At 33.2% G+C, this 17,360-nt stretch overlaps 2 protein-coding genes and 1 non-coding gene across 3 annotated transcripts; 2 read left to right on the top strand and 1 right to left on the bottom strand.

The window, feature by feature from the left end:
• LOC146910663 (protein PSK SIMULATOR 1-like) lies at positions 1-2,345 on the top strand. The gene is made up of 2 exons (XM_085723879.1): positions 1-144; positions 507-2,345. Exon 2 carries the CDS (start codon positions 561-563, stop codon positions 2,229-2,231), a length of 1,671 nt encoding a protein of 556 aa, XP_085580005.1. The 5' UTR covers positions 1-144; positions 507-560; the 3' UTR covers positions 2,232-2,345.
• A 1,482-nt stretch (positions 2,346-3,827) lies between these two features.
• Positions 3,828-3,901, top strand: TRNAV-AAC (transfer RNA valine (anticodon AAC)). Its single transcript has one exon. It is a non-coding gene; the product is annotated as a tRNA-Val (tRNA).
• Positions 3,902-5,158: 1,257 nt separating this feature from the next.
• Positions 5,159-8,147, bottom strand: LOC146910661 (cytochrome P450 76A2-like). Its single transcript, XM_085723878.1, has 2 exons — positions 7,160-8,147; positions 5,159-5,909 (listed from the first exon to the last, which is right to left on the bottom strand). The coding sequence occupies exons 1-2, from the start codon at positions 8,078-8,080 to the stop codon at positions 5,286-5,288; spliced, it is 1,545 nt and encodes a 514-aa protein (XP_085580004.1). The 5' UTR covers positions 8,081-8,147; the 3' UTR covers positions 5,159-5,285.
• Positions 8,148-17,360: the final 9,213 nt, after the last annotated feature.

Raw genomic sequence — 17,360 nt, 5'->3', positions numbered from 1 at the left:
AAATGTTGTTGACAAAAGTGGAATCGTTGAAATCCAAACGCTCGTTCTAACATCTCCACATAACACTCTCAAATCATGAACAACCATTTCTCATACGTAATTTTCAACTAGATAGATGCTCTAATCTATTTTTTCTCCTGAGAGGTATGTTTTTGTTTTGGTATCTTATGTTGTTTATTTTGTATTTTTGTTCCTTTTTTTAAATCTACAATACAAGACAAAAAAATTTGAACTTTTAAAACTGGGTTTTGATTTTCAACTTGTGAAGACCCAAGTCTTTTCATGAGTTTGTTTCAAATCAATCATTTAACAACCATTTTCAAATCAATCATTTAACAATTGAGGGTTAGTGTTTTTTTTTTTTTTTTTAATTATAATTTTTTCCCTTCATAATATTACAGAATTATTACTATCTTAGTTTATGTTCTATATCTAAGTGGTTTAATAACTTCTTATGAGTTTTATTTGAATTTCTAATTTTTAGTTATTGGTTTGATTGATTTCAGGATACTGAGTGTGTATTAGATTATTGATTTGGTGAATTGGATATAGTGAAAACAATGAGAGGTGAAATGGTGAATGGGTCATGGTTCAATTCTTTGTGGCCGGTCTCGCGCAAGAATACATTAGATAACAAAGCAGTAGTTGGAATTTTGGCGTTAGAAGTTGCGAGTTTGCTGTCGAAGATGACTAACTTGTGGCAGTCTTTGAGTGATTGGGAGGTGTTGAATTTGAGGGAAGAGATAGTGAACTCTGTTGGGATCAAAAGGTTAGTTTCTGAGGATGATGATTACTTGATGGAGCTTGTATTGAATGATATACTTGATAGTTTTCAATTGCTAGCGCAATCTGTTGCCAGGTTTGGTAAGAGGTGCACAGATCCGGTTTATCACCGGTTTGAACATTTTGTTTGCAATCCGGTTCAAAATTATATTCAGTGGTCAGGGTGGGAATATAAATGGAAAAAGATGGAGAGGAAAGTGAAAAAAATGGAAAAACTTGTGGCCTCCACAACACAATTTTGCGAAGAGCTTGAAGTACTAGCAGAGGTTGAACAGACTTTCAGAAGAATGCAAGCGAATCCTGAACTGCATCGGTTGAAGTTGCTCGAGTTTCAGAAGAAGGTCGCTTGTCAGCGTCAGGAAGTGAGGAATCTAAGAGACATGTCTCCATGGAATAAAAGTTATGATTATGTTGTTCGGTTGCTGGTAAAATCACTATTTACTGTATTGGAGAGGATCATATTTGTGTTTGGAAATAATCACCTACCATCTTTACAGCAAGAAACCGACTCACAGAATATGAATGCTAACAATCTTCTGCGCAGTCAATCTTTTTCTGTTTTTATGCATTCTTCCATTTATCCTTCTGAGAATGATCTCAATGGATTCAATTCAGGTTCTGTTGGGAGGAGGCCATACTTTTCACTTGACAAGAGCAAAAGAAACAAGGAACATAAGAAGGCTCTTCATCCACCAGATAAAGGTCGAAAGCACAAACGTTCTGAAAGCAATCAGTTAGGAAATATAGGGCCATTCAAAAGTTGCATGTCTGTTACAAGCAATTCTCCTGTCATACAGAGTTGTGTGCAGACAGATGGTTATGGTGGTTCTATGAGGTTGACTGATTCTCATATGAAACATGTTGACAAAATGAAAACAATGGATAAATCATCTCTCTCCAACAGAATTAGAATATATTCTAAATTATGCCTCAGCAATAGGTTAAAGTCAGCTTCATTTACTGTTGGTGGTGCAGCTTTAGCCCTTCGCTATGCAAATATGATTGTATTGATCGAGAAGATGGCATCATCGCTTCACTCAATTGATTTGAAAGCAAGAGATGATTTGTACAATATGCTTCCAACTACTATAAGAATTGTTCTGAGGGCTAAGCTCAAATATCGTCCTAAAAGCAAATCTTTATCCGTTCATGATGCAGACCTTGCAGCAAAATCAAGCTCGGTACTCATGCAAATATTAGAATGGTTGGCTCCACTTGCACACAACACCATAAGTTTGCATTCTGAGAGAAATTTTGAGAAGGAGCATTCATTTGTAAAAGCAAATATTTTACCAGTCCAAACTCTTCATTATGCAAATCAAGCAAAAACTGAAGCTGCAATGGTTGATCTTCTTGTAGGTCTTAACTGTGTATGCAACATTGATACAAAAGTAGGTACCAGAGATAGGTTGGAATTTGCTAGCACTAGATCATTGAATGGTCTTTGAATGAGAAATATGAGGATCTAAAATGACTGTTTAGTGTTTATAGACTTATGATCTTAAAGTTGTATATCTATCATTTTCAAATGGTTGGCTTTGCCAATTAGTACCTTGATACTACTCTAAGTCTTGGATCACTTTTGATATTATTATTTACCTTCATACTACTCTAAGTCTTAGATTACATTTGGGTGAAACAGTTTATGGCAATCTAATTAGACGATTTATTCAAACTATGCATTATATTTTCTATCATTTTGCATAATAATGATACAAGGTACTAACATTAAATGACTTATTAGTTAATAGTTTTAGAGGAGTGTTTCAAATCATGCAAATTTTGTAAAATAAATAGTACTCAAATGTAACTTGATTTTACTCAAAATTAATGAAAGTTCTGCGTTATCATCTTGAAGCATAAGATTGAAGATTCCATTTTCATAGAGTAAAATCTATAGGTACTGCCATTTATAAGGTTTTGATTTGTTTTTGTGGTGGTGCAGTCTGCTCTGGTTGTACTTTGCTTCTTGTCACTTTGTCAGTGTATTTGGAAGAAAGATAGTACTTTCTTCAATCTTTGAATATTTGTGATTGTGCATATCTGGATTAAGACATTAATATTTATCTTTATATTTTGATTAAGACACGAATATTTATATGTATATTTGGACTAAGACATGAATAGTATCTTATATTTGGCTTAAGACATGAATATTGTTATTTTTATTGTTATGCTTGGACTAAGATATGAATACTTCCTAATGTTGTTATTTTTTTAGGAGATTAATGTTATTATTATTGGGTTAATTCATAGTGATGCGAAATAAATAAAGTGACTTAACTCAAAAATAAAAACTAAAACTCAACTAAGAACTGAATTTCAAAACTAAAATTTGTTTTGATTTTTAAAATTTTGAAAAGATTAAAGTGAGAATCATCCGTAATGAAGCCTAGTTAATACCAAAGCCTAGTTAAAATTTCACTAATTACTCTCAATACAAAAGTTTAAGTTGATTGGTCTCCCCAATTTTATTTTCCTAATTACTCTCAATAATAATTAGTGTATGCTTATTTATGTAGCAGGACACTTTAGTGAACATTGGTGTATGAGAAATGCTATGTCAGTGTGTAACCAAACATTGACTTAGTAAGTTTGTGTTAAGAGTAGGTGAATAACTCATCTGATTTCAGCTTAGGATTAATGGAGTTCAATAAGTCAAAAAAACCATGGTTCAAATGCAGATGAATGATGAGAGTATGAGACAGTACTAACATTATATTGGGATTGGAACTATACCTTTTAATTGTGTCTATACATTTTCTCTCAAAAAAAAAATTGTGTCTATACATTTCTTTCAAGTGTGGATAGATGCAGCAAATGTATAAAACTCATGTTTCAGCATTCCTGTATAAAAATAAAAAATTCTATCTTTGGTTGTCTTTCATTAATGGAACGGAATGTGATTATGTAGTGTGTATTCTGAGGGTATGTTGTATATATAACTAACTATATATACCTTTGTACTTTACTTCCATTAAAATAGGTACGTGCTCCAAAAATTTATTGAACAAGAGAATAATCTTCAGAACTTACCTCAACAGGGTTTTGTGGTGTAGTCGGTTATCACGTCAGTCTAACACACTGAAGGTCCCCAGTTCGAACCTGGGCGAAGCCATTTTTGCTTATTGCTTTTGTGAAAATAGGAGGAATCCGGGTTGGTCACACACACATTATATGACATATTTGCTCTTTGTCTTGTACAGCCTGATTTGAATTTACGTTGATTATCTTTTTTTTTTTCTTGAGACAAAACATTGATTAATCTTTGTTACAGATTACAGCCATTTTTTTTATGATTTAATGAGCTGAACACAAGTAAACCTTGTTGATTTTACAGATTACACCAGTTATAAATCGTAGTCAAATTGATTCTAATATTTTTAATTATTGATATCATTGGATCAATGAAGTATGATGAGATTTATTGATAAATAATAAAAAATAAACTTGTGAATGACAGAAGACTATCTATCTCTGTAAAAAAAAAAAAAAGACTATCTATCTTACTTATACAAGTTAGACAAAATCATCTAATCATATCTATGTATTTTCATATTTTAGCTTTCTATAATTTTTTTTTCTCTTTTAAGGTAGGTGTTCTACGTTTTAATTGCTTATATATTATTGATGCGATGTCATGTCTGCAAGGCAGGCCTAACAGATTAAGAGGCCTAAAGCAAAAATTTTAATGTGGCCTATAAAATTATTATTTTTTAACAAAATATTTATATAAAAATAATTTTGTGGAGACCAAAATTTGAATTTATGACCAAGAGTAATTGATGTCTTTTTGATAGTGAGTTAAACTATGCAAATGTCTGCAATTTATCTATCATATAATATACTTATAACCCAATTAATTTTTTAGAGGCCTTTTTTTCACCCAATATTTTGAGGCTTAAAGCCCTTGCTTGGGTTGCTTGGTCCTTAGGCCGGCCCTGTATGTCTGTTTTCATTAGTTACAACATTGTGAAAAAACTCAATAAGTGAGAGGTTTAGAATGGGGTGTGTACTACAAATTAACACTATGATGATGATTTATGTGATAAGTGAGAGATTTAGAACAAGACGTACTTTAATAAGTGATGAATGAATTCCTTAAAAAAAAGTGATGGATGATGTTATCGACTAAAAATAATATTGAACTTGGACCATTCAAAATGTCTACTCCAAAAGAGTAACTCTCATTTGATTGGTTTATAAGAACGCATAATAAATCATTCCTTAAGATTTACTTTTCCTAAATCACTCCCTAAGAATTTGTATATAGCTACCTCACCTAATAATTAAGAAATCCCTTCTTAAGAATCATCATTTTTTCTTAAAAAAAAAAATAATAGAATAATCTACTTTCAATATTTGAAAATTTTCATTTAGCTAATATATATATTATTTGACAAATGTATTTTTTGCTTGTACAATTGTTTTTAGGTACAATTATTTGACAAATTAAGCATTCTGATATTTATTTATACAAATAAAACATTAAAAATAATTTCTCAAGAACAAACTGATTTGGGCACAGCAAGCAATGGTTGAAACTTCCTCATGGTAATCCCAAGCCTATCTTTCATATCCATAGTTAAGGGTGTAACATTGCAATCAAGCTCCCAATCAAATCGATGAAGCAAAGATCCCAAAACAAGGTGAAGAATTCTATGAGCCAAAGGTATACCAGCACACATTCTTCTTCCAGCACCAAATGGTATAAACTCATAATGTTGTCCTCTATAATCACTCTTATAACTCTTATTATTGATATCACAAAATCTCTCAGGTTTGAAAACCAATGGTTCATCCCAAACATCAGGGTCTCTTCCAATTGCCCATGTATTCACAAATACTTGTGTGTCTTTTGGTACGAAGTATCCCATGAATTCTGTGTCTTGTACTGCTTTTCGTGGGACAAGTAGTGGAATTGGAGGATGTAACCTTAGTGTTTCTTTGACAACACCTTGTAGGTATGGAAGCTTGTCTATGTCACTCTCTTCAACATCTTTGGTACCAATTACTGAACTAAGCTCGGTTTTGAGTTTCAACATACAATCACGGTTGCATAACAGTTCTGTCATAGCCCATTCAATTGTGCTACTTGTTGTTTCTGACCCAGCCAAGAACATTTCCTGAAAACCGCAATATTTTAGATGTAACCGATCAAATTATTTCCTCTCAAAAAAATTGATCAAATTATTTTAATTATACAACTAGTAACATGGTAAATTAGGACTATAATATAATTTCTCTCATTCCTCTAATTAAATTTTCAGTTTTCTACACAAAATTTGTTCCTATGTCATTTTCAAACATATCAGAAAATTCATTTTTGTCCAAAAAAAAAAATTATATAGTATTCTCTGTCTTTTTCAAACATATCAGAAATTCATTTTTGTCCAAATAAAAATAGATACACTCTATTTCAGCTGTGTCTATATTTTATATATTGATATTTTAAAATTTTCCTTAATTAACGTTTAAGTAGTCAATAATTAGAAATACAATTTTTTATATAAAAAAAGATAATGAATGAAACATACACACCAATAATATGCTCACCAAATTTCCCACTAGAGATTATTCACAGCTAAATGAAAGCCTTTTTCATACACAATGATAAGAGATCAAACTCATTATCACTTGTTTATGGTGCCCAAATTCCTTACTATCTATACCAACCATATGTTGGTAAGCTATTATACGATATAATGGCGTTTTTCGGGTACAAATAATGACATTTAAAAGTGTATATCTATGTATATGACATAATTTGTTGGATGATACTACCACTACTCTATATTAAAATGTAGGACACTAAATGATAGAAACTAATCCCTTGAAAAAAAATCATAGAAATTAATGTAATTTTACCCTTTAAAATGAAATAATTAATTTATGTTTTCATCATAGCAGTATTATTTATTACAAATTGGTTAAAACCGATATAACATAATTAGAGATATATTGGTTTAGTCAAAAAAAAATTAGAGATATATTGGTAAAAAAATTATTAAAGTCATTAAAAAATTTAAAGAGTTCAACATGTCAACTCGATGGTAATTTCATAACATACTCAGAGATAAGAGATAAAACTTGATGCTCAAACTTATATCAAATATTTGTACACTCTTAATTTTTTACATTCATTCAAGGCTTTATTTTTTCTTCATCTTTCATCTAATCATTTTTACAACTTATCATTTTTATATCACTTCATTCTCTTTATTTCTTTCTCTGATTTCTAGTGGTAGATTGGAGTTTGGATATCTAAGAATATCATTTTCCTATCAAAGATTTTAACCATGGTGGATTAGAAAAATATATATATTATATAAAAAGGGATAAGTAATTTTCTATATTTAGGGAGGAAATTACTTACCAAGATGAAAACGTTGAGATTTTTATCTGAGATGTTGACTGCATCTTGATTCTCATTTGTTTGGAACTCAAGCAAGACATCCAAGAAATCTCTTGATTTCTCATCACGTTCCACTTCCAAATTCAAACGCTCTTTCACAAACGTGGAAGCAATTTCAATAGCTTTTCCCATATCCCTGTCCATTTTTCTCCTTAGACCTTGTGGATCCAACCACCTTAACCATGGAAACAAATCCGACACATTGGCATGTCCGGTCCATTCCAACAACCCCATAACCGCCGTGAAAAACTCGGAACCACTCTCAGATTTCATATCAAACATATCACGGGACAACATTAAATTTCCAAACAAGTTAAAACTCATGAAAAATACAAAACGTGACAAATGAAGTCCACGACCAGCTTCTAACTCACGTGCTTCTTTTGCAATCCATGCGAGCATGTCGTTTACACATCTACGGCGTATGGAAGCTGTGTTGTTTATGCGTTTCATGACGAGCATATCGACGGTTACAAGGCGGCGCATGAGCCGCCAATAGGGACCATAAGGAGCCAAAGCTAAGGAAGATTTGTCGTAATTATGGACACGCATGGTTTCAATTACGGTTCTGTCTGAAAAATTGTGGTCGTGGTTTTTGAAAAATATTGTAGCTTCTTTGGCTGAAAGTATTGCCATAGTGTTTACAGCACCTATTTTGAGCCATAAAACTGGACCATATTTTTGCCTTAAGTTGGTGAGTGTACGGTGAGGCATTTCTCCTAATTGGAACATGTTTCCAAATATGGGCCATCCCGGTGGCCCGGGTGGAAGACGGCGCTTGGTGGCCGAGATTTTGGCACGGCGGTTGAGGAGGAAGAGGAACACAGGGAAAGAAAAGAGAAGGAGAATAATTAGAAGAGTATTTTGTGAAGGAAATAGCATGGTTTCTTTGTTAACTCATTGCATTTTGCAGCTACTAGTTTTATTTCCTGTATTATCACTAGGCTATACTTGGTACATAAACGCATACATGTTTGATGCACATATATAATCTATTAATCTAATTCTTTTAATTCAATTTTGAAAAGAAAAAATAAATGTCCCACAAAAGTTAAACTTGTTATTTTTAAAATACGAATCTTGTTTTTATTTTACTAAAACATATCAGCCAGTACGAATCTTGTTGATTGTAAATTGACCTGCAATTAATATTTAAATCAAGTTTGAATGAATCCATGAGAAACGCCGAAGGCAATTTCCCCATTTGGCAGCACCAGAATTTTTATGGGGAGCACTTTGGTAGTCGGTACCTTTGGCTTCGGTGTCTTTGGTGTCTTTCTTCTTATCTCTCTCTAAACCATTCATTTGCTCTAATCTAAATAATTTATTTTAATTATTCATCTATCATTCTCTCTCCTCTAAAATGAACTAAAGGCACTCAAAGGCACCAAAGCCAAAGGCACCCAAGTGCCACCCAATTTTTATACTAGTTTAGTGCACATTATTTTGCATCGGTAAAACTAAGTAGAAAAATGATATTAGGATACAAATTTACCATGAATAAATGTGGTTTTGATGATTTTAACTCCGATCTCTGTATATATATTATGTAATGTCCCTAGCAATGAGTAATGATCCAAACAAGCAATTCGCATAAAGAAATTATGACCATAAATGTATCACAGTTTTTTTTTACTGATAACATACAATGTATCACTTGGCCGTAGTAGTTGTGTACGTTATGGTTCAACCAATAGACCCAACTGACCTATGGCCGTGAATTAATTTTTTAGTTACAGTAAAAATTACCTGTTAAACAATCAAATTTTACCTTTTTAAACGTGATTTTTCAAAACCAAATACGCATATGGTTAGTGTATAATTACTCTTTTTTGTTTTCCTACACAGATACTCTTTTGTTTAGGCGTTTACATAACAAGGACTACAGGTTAATTTTGAATGACAGAAATTATTTGGCAGAAATCCGACATCAACATTTTTTCTCTTCTCAGGTCCAACATCTACACTCATTTATACTCGTTCCGTCCCAAAATATAAGTAAAAATTGATTAACAAAAATTAATGTATTTGGTTTAAAATTTGTGTCAAATACATCAACTTATGTTGACTCATTTTTACTTATATTTTGAAACGGAAGGAGTATATATTACTATTATCTGAATACAATGATGACATTCGTGTGTTTAAATAACAATTTTTTTTTTTTAAGTTAATTAAATTTGAACCACATGCCACAGGCAATAACTGAATATAATAGGTACCAGGTAGCCAGGGTATCTCTTCACGGCTTCCTGAAATATCCTCAATTTGTTTGGTATATTTATATTTATACTAACCTATATTATACTCTCAGTTTTTTTATTAAAAAAAGAAAAGAGCTAGCTGTCTTATAATTTTAATCTCGTTCCTTTTGTTTTTAGCATGAGGGCAAGGTTTAACTATCAGTGCAATTGCCAGTTTTGCTATGGGTACAATAAATAAGTGTTTTTTTTTGGGTCCCTTAGACAAAAGTTAGAATAATCGTGTCATGTTACGAAATACTATGTTGATAGTTACTCCCTCCATTCCTTTTCTTTTGATGTTTTAGCTTTTGACACAAGTTTTAAGGAGTAATTAAAGTATATAAACATTTGTGTGTGTTTTACTTAAATGTCATTATTTATCATTAAATTCACATGTGATAAACCAAAGTAGTTTATTGTGTTTTCCAACAAGGGTAAACTTGAGAAAACAATAATAAATTCACTAAAACATTAAAAGTTTTGGAATATAGTTGAAATTCTAAAACATCAAAAGAAAAGGAATGGAGGGAGTAAATATTAATAAATCAATACCCCATATATTAGATGGATAAGAATATTCTGTAAAATATAGAATTATAATTAAAATCTCAAGTAAAGAATGAATTGATAAATAGAAATAATTTTAACTAGATCATCAACTTGTGAGATGCACGAGTTGTAAATAAGTGTTTTCATAAATTTGTATTAGCAGTGGAAACAATAAAACTAACAGTAGAAAAAGTAAAAAAAAAAAAATTAATATATCAATATTATTTATCTTAAATTTCAAAACCATGTTTAAAGTTACATTAATATCTTCTTCGTCTTCATCAGTCACCCATTAATATTAGAATTCTGAACAATTTAGAGGGGTTTGACAACATCCTCTTCAAGAATATCTCTCGGTTGGCTTGTTGGAGCTTTGCAAGGTGATTCCCCCACTCACATGTTCAGGGGTGGAGCCACCATCGGGCGACCTCGGGCACTTGCCCGGACTCAATCGATACTTTCTTTATATTTGGCCCAACCCAATAGCTCATTAACCCACTTAAAATAAATAAAAAATTGGGCGAACTCAATATTTTCACACGCGCGCGCACAAGAATTTCTAGCTCTATAATTTTTGTCCGGGTTCTATAAAATTCCTGGCTCCGCCACTGCACATGTTCAACATTGTAGGTTTATTTTTGCCTTGAAAAACCATGGCCAAATGCGAGAATTTCTTTTATGCCGCATAACTCTTTTAAATGGTACATTCTCTAAGAAAATGGAGTAAAAGATGATATTGACTTAGAATCTTAGAGTGTGTTCGTGTATTAAAAGCTTAGGTTCGATTATCCTCGATGTCGATTTAAATAGTCTAGTTGGCTTTAAAAAAAAAGGTACAATACAGATACAAATCAAACTTTACCCGCAGTTTCTAACATTGGCTTATATGGGCTGATTTGAATTCAGGTCCTTAAATTTGGTCCCATATTTTTCATTAGATTTGTTAGAGTTTCCAACTTAATCATATATTTTGTTTTGGTGAACTTAACCATATTTTTACTGAGGTTAGTATCCATTTTCGAAGTTCTGAATTTACCATGTGAATTTATCTTCCAAGTGAATGATAAATTTGTGATGCATTTGGGGTGGGGGTCCGAGTGTACCATATACGATAGTTAGTATTTCATACCTAAATTTTTTTTTTTTGAAGAAGCTTATTTCATACCTAAATTGAAATCCCCCCTAATCCTTTTAATCAAGAGTTCAGTTTTTGGAACTGCAGTTTGCTTCATATCAAATCAATTAGCCAAATAACGGACCAGGATTCCCTGCTGTAAAAACAGCACGCAGTTTCACGCTGTAGGGAATCTTAACCATTGATTTGTGATCCGACGGTTCAGATTAAAACATCAATTTTACATGGTAAAACAATCTCAGCCGTCGATTAGATATCGTATGGCCAAAATCTGTTACAGTGTCCTGCTGTAACAGCACTGAATCCAAATCCCCAAATAACAAAGTGAGTGTTTGGATGAGCGTTTAGAAATCACAAAATACAAAATTACCTTAAAATAGGCATTTACATGGAAGCTAGAAATAGAGGCTTCTGGTTTTCACGGTATGAAGCCCTTCAATCGCGTGGCTGCGACAACATAACGTGTATTCAAACATATACGAAGAATCTAAGACAATAATACAATGACTTACGTTTGTGTCAAATCCATCGTCTAGCAGGTGGTCACAAAATTAGAATGCTCTTGTTGCCTTGTTTTCCATCTCTACTCAATTATTCTTTAGAAAATGTTAATCAATGTCTTTAAAGCATTGATTAAAGAAATGCTAAGAAATCTTTTGTTGAAAAATGATGTATTCAATTTTTTAGAAGTTAAAAGGTTGTTTTCGGTATAAAATTTCAATTTTTGACTTTTTAACTAGTCTTCTTAGAAGATTTTTTTTTTCTACCCCCAAACCAAAAAATATTATGTATATGTTTCTTGTTTGATTTTGACACAAAAGTATAGAAGCATTGATTAAAGAAATACTAAGAAATCTTTTGTTGAAAAATGATGTATTCAATTTTTTAGAAGTTAAAAGGTTGTTTTCGGTATAAAATTTCAATTTTTAACTTTTTAACTAGTCTTCTTAGAAGATTTTTTTTTTCTACCCCAAACCAAAAAAATATTATGTATATGTTTCTTGTTTGATTTTGACACAAAAGTATAGTTTCCTTTTTTTTTTTCAAAGAAAACTAGTTACAAACCCGTGCTTCGTACGGGTTGAATAACGTATCTTGTAAAAAAATTGTTCCAAAGGAAAAATGAGTAAATTAAAAAATATCGCACAAACATTAGAAATATTTATCAAAATATTTATCAAAGCCTTACCAGGTCTTGATTCATGAAAAGAGCATATATTTTGTTCATGAGATCAGGAAAACAACATAATAATTAAGATTAAACTAATTGGAACCAATGATGTGCAAATTACGATTACACTCACATGACACAAAATGAACCAAAGAAACAACATTTCCAAGTTAAGATAGTTTTTGATTAGAGTCAAGGGTAAGTCCAAAATATTATACATTCAAGTACCATACAGGCTAGAGTATAGGAGTTCATGAAGAACAAAATGAGTATCAGTCAAGTAGGAAATTAAAAGTATCTCTAAATTGACAATGATGAAATGAATACTCATTACCATGTTCGTAAACTCTTTCTTCAAACAAAGAAAAATTAAAACCCTCAAAACTCTACCTATCATTTCTTCACTTCATATCATATTTTTCTTCTTTCTAATATTCCCTTCTTCTTCTTCTTGCTTGAAAATTAGTCTTAATTACTTCCTAGCCCTCCAAGTTGTTGTTAAAAACAAAGACATGTCCTGTCAGCAAGTTACTACACAACCATTTTCTTCTCTCCAGCACAATCTCAAACTCTCCAACTGAGTTACACTTGATTTTAGCGTTAAGTCATGATAATTTACTTCGCTAGGATCTAAATTTTGAACGGGGACAGGATTGGATGTTGTCAGCACAGAATCTAAAGACCTTGCTATTTCCTGAAACCTGAGGCAATTGAACACATGAGATCCATATCACTAATAATTCAGGGATTCTTATGAAGTTATGACCATCTTAAGGATAAGAATCACCTCAGAGCAAAATACTCTCTAAGTTTTCAATTACATTGCTTTATGAACTCGGTATAAATTGCTTCAGATCGTAATTTAGCAATGATGAAGTAGTTTTTGCATCAAACAAGATAAGTATTTTTGTGTATCGTCTCCACAGGGAGTTGCGTTAAATCATAAGCATTTTCACAATAGTTCATATTAAGGTATCAGTATAAATGGTTTGTTTGTAAAACTATGTTCCTAAACGACATAAAAGTAAAAACGGGAGAAGATCGAACTATTTCGCTTGCGGTATAAGATAACGAGCAAGCATAACAGCAGCAATCTCTCGATTGATTAACAGACTATAGCTTTATAACCAATATTATCACAATCATTTCTACAACATCCTTCGTGTCCAAAGCGACATCGTTATTCCTAAGTTAGCGTTTAAACATTCGTGTCCAAATCCCTTTAACAATAACAAAGTCGATCGGATAACTTAATCGACCGTGTCCAGCCTGATTAAGTATCCGAAAGCATTAAGTTCTTGATTAAAAGTAATTATCAAAGGTTTACAAACTTGTCAAGAATGATATAACTTAAGATAGATTGTTATTCTAGTTCTAGATTCAAGAGTTCGTGTCCAAATCATCTTGAATCTCATTGAAAGCATTAAACATAAGAATAACAACAATATTGAATCATTAAGCTAGAACCTTATACATTAAAAGATCAAAAGATTACATAATAGCTTGTTTGTTACCTCAATACTACAAAGTAGATGATAGCTACACATAGACATGTATACTATGCAAAGGATGAAGGAAATGAAGATTCCATGTCAAGATCCTTCGTGTCCAAAGCGATCTTGAATTGAATCTACCCCTAAACCACTTGCTTTGTATTTCTCTCTTTGAAATAGCTCTAACCTCCCTCTTAGAATATGAAAATATCTCAATAAAATAGTGAATGCCCTAAAAGAGAGGTAAAAATGCTATTTAAAGGGCCTTGTTTTTGTACCTACGCTAATAGCGCAAATTACGCTAATAGCGTGGTATGTCGGCCTATAATCTGGCCAATGGGCTTGTGCCACGAAGGCCTTGCCCTGCTTCTACGCTCCAGCTACGCTAATAGCGTGGTCCTCTGGAGCTTTTACGCTAATAGCGTGTTTCTTCATGACCAGCTTCGCTCCAGGTGCGCTAATGGCGTAGCTCTCTAGAGCCTGTACGCTAATAGCTCAGTATACGCTAATAGCGTACTCTTCAAGAGTGCTCCAGATCCACGCCCCAGGTGCGCCATTGGCGTATCTCTTTGACCTTGGGCATTTTTTCATCACGCTAATAGCGTAGGACACGCTAATGGCGTAGGACTTTGAACTTTGACGTTTCTTGCTCCTTGCTTGTATTTTCCTGCACAAAAAGGGTAGAATAAGGCTCAAAAGCATAAATGACATATTTGCATAATATTTGGAGTTTTCCATGGAGAATCTTGCAAAACAAGTCACTAAAATGCCTAAACTCCTATATGAAATATATCACTTTTAAACACTTATCAAACTCTTCCCAACTTGGCTTTTTGTTTGTCCTCAAACAAATCAATTGAAAAGGAAACTAACAAGGCTTTGGACAAGGTTTTTAACATGGTGTCAAACAATTCAAAACAAAAATTTAAACAAATGGTGATTCAAATATGATCGTGTTGGCAAGCATGAAGTCCTCCGCTACTCTAGGTGCAAACTAAGAATGCGAAATATGTCCTAAGCACAAACTATACATCATAAACTTCAAAACATAAACATAACTATCTATGAACCACACCTAACACACTTCTTTAAAAGTAAATGCAATACTATGATAACAATAAGTGAGGTAATGAACACACATCCAACAATCATGCTAACATCCTATTTAAGTTAGGTGTCCATCCAAATATCGTCTCAAAAAGCATAAAAGCATGGATCAAAAGGTCTTGCAAGGGTTATAACTTGGCCGGGCTACAAAAGAAATGTCATATGTGGGGCAATTGATCAGAAAGCCTATCAAAGAGGAACATTCTTTGTAATACAACTTGAAATCCATTATCTTCCCTACCAATAATTACAACCTTTGGTGATTAACAATCAAACCAATAACCTTGACAACTTATTCTATTTTTGATTTTTTTTCTTTATTTTTCTTCTTTTTCTTTTCTTTTCTTTTCTTTATCAAATGTACAACTTTTTCTTTGATTCAATGTTGTCAGGTTATTTTAACAATTTCACCACAAACTTGACATATAATGCCTCCTTTTTCTCCCCAACTTGAATACAACAAAACTCTAATTGAATGTTCCCCTATCCTAAGGCTTGACAAAGTACAAAAAGGTTAAGGGTTCAACAAAGTAAAAATATCAAAGTCCTATAAGATTCAACCATGAACTGAATTTTTGAAAAATTTTAGGCAAATTCAACAAGCATTGTGCTTATGAATATTGGCAGTTCATGTTTGAGGACTTGATTCATTTGGCTCAGATTGGGGTATCAGATACTCACTCTTCTCACAGGTAGGCTTTATGTGGTCAAGTAGGTTACTCTCAATTCAAAAAGTGCCTTGATCCTTTCCATGCTTTCAAACAATTCAAAATAATTATCTGATTTAACATAACTAAAACAAGTTAGACGGTGATTATCGGTCTCTAGCATATATACAACAGATTGAAGCTACCTCACATTTATGTTAAGTACTAAGTGGTTCATAAATATTTATGTTTATGACAAGAATTAAATGAGATACATTTTGTGCAAAGTACAAGTTTCAAATTCTTAGTAAAAACCTAGAATAACGGGAAACTAATACCTTGACTTTGCGCTTTCTCACAATTAATATCATTATCACTCACCTGCTTTTGCTCAAACATGGCTCCCTGGAGCACTTTAAACTTAATTGTTCATGAGCAATTTTTCTTTTGAGAGACACAAGCAAGATTTAAACAATTTTTTTTTCATCCAAAGCATAAGTTAAAAACCAAAAAGCTAAGTTATTAAACCATAATAATATAAAGTACTAAAGTATCAGGTCGAGCACTAAAAACCACAGTGCTCGAAGAGTACAAAATACAACCAAATTAAATAAGTTCCAACATGAAATAAAGAAAACATAAGTTCGAAAGCGAAAATAAAAACATCACTAAAAACCCATGATCACATCACTGATCATCATCAGCATCATCCATCTTAAGATCCTCCTCCACATCATCATCTTCACCTCCAGCATTATCAGGATCAGGTGTAGCCTCATCATCTACAGTATCTGCCACCCCCACATAAGGACCTGGCCTGCCCTCAGGCCAGTGAACATAACTCTGGTACTGATCAGGTGTCATAACCGGGTAATCAGCATTTCCCGGATACATGTGAGCATTATAAAGGTTCTGATGAATGCCCTGGTTGCTCCTCCAAATTGCCTCGTTCTGATCCATCAAAAAGCTGTTCTGGTCCCGCACATATTGGTTGTGCATCTGTTGCTCCAGCATGAAGGTCTGCAAACCTGAAAAATCAAAAGAACCAGCTGCCTCAGATGGGTCACCCTCATCATCAGAAAAGTGATACTGGGCTGCCCTTTGCTCTCGCTTCTCCCAGGTATGATTGGAAGAGTCATTGATGGAGCTCTCAATGTCTTCATCAAAGGGCCCAGAAATGGTCACTCCATTGGCCCTTAGCAAACCCATGATAAGGCCCGGATAGAACAAAGCAACCTTCTTGGCACCTGTAGCACACTTTACAGCCACCTGCTTCAACTCATTAGCTATTATCCGAGCAATGTCGACCTGCACTCCTTTGATGATACACCAAATAAGTGGGATAACAGCCTTTGGGGCATCAGAAGTGTGGGCTCTAGGTAAGGCATTATGGACAAGAAACTGAAAAGTTAAACATGATTATGCGGTCATCTCTTTTGTTAGTGCATGCCTAACCTCATTGTTGTCTTTCCTCACAAAATACCTACCCTTCAGCATAATGTCCCTCTCTATCTGCTCATACTTCCAGCTACCTTTAACATTTCTCTTAGCATAAGTACACAGGGGAGGTATGGTTGGATCAGGAGATGGTTCAAGGACACAAGCATTGTCGAGGAAAGCATTAATCGAATCCCTATCAAAAGGGATTTGCTTCCCTCTCACATGGGAAGTCCAGGAAAAAGTTTCATCAATGGTGGCGGGTGAGGCATCAGGGACAGCATTACAATAAAACTCCCTCACTAAATCAGTGTTAATTTCGGTTTCAGGGGTGAGGAGCTTATCCCATTTACGCTTGGTAAACATGCGCAACAAATGAT

The sequence above is a fragment of the Medicago sativa genome, chromosome 7, assembly GCF_051527215.1.
Source record: "Medicago sativa cultivar Bolivia chromosome 7, Bolivia_mono, whole genome shotgun sequence".
NCBI lineage: Eukaryota > Viridiplantae > Streptophyta > Magnoliopsida > Fabales > Fabaceae > Medicago > Medicago sativa.
The sequence above is the reverse complement of the archived record's forward strand: the minus strand, read 5'-3'. Positions and strand labels throughout refer to the sequence as shown.

Coding starts and splice junctions, on each gene's coding strand:
- LOC146910663 (XM_085723879.1), top strand. CDS start 561: ATGAGAGGTGAAATGGTGAATGGGTCATGGTTCAATTCTTTGTGGCCG.
- LOC146910661 (XM_085723878.1), bottom strand. CDS start 8,080: ATGCTATTTCCTTCACAAAATACTCTTCTAATTATTCTCCTTCTCTTT. Junction 5,910..7,159: donor ATCTCAACGTTTTCATCTTG/GTAAGTAATTTC, acceptor TGCGGTTTTCAG/GAAATGTTCTTGGCTGGGTC.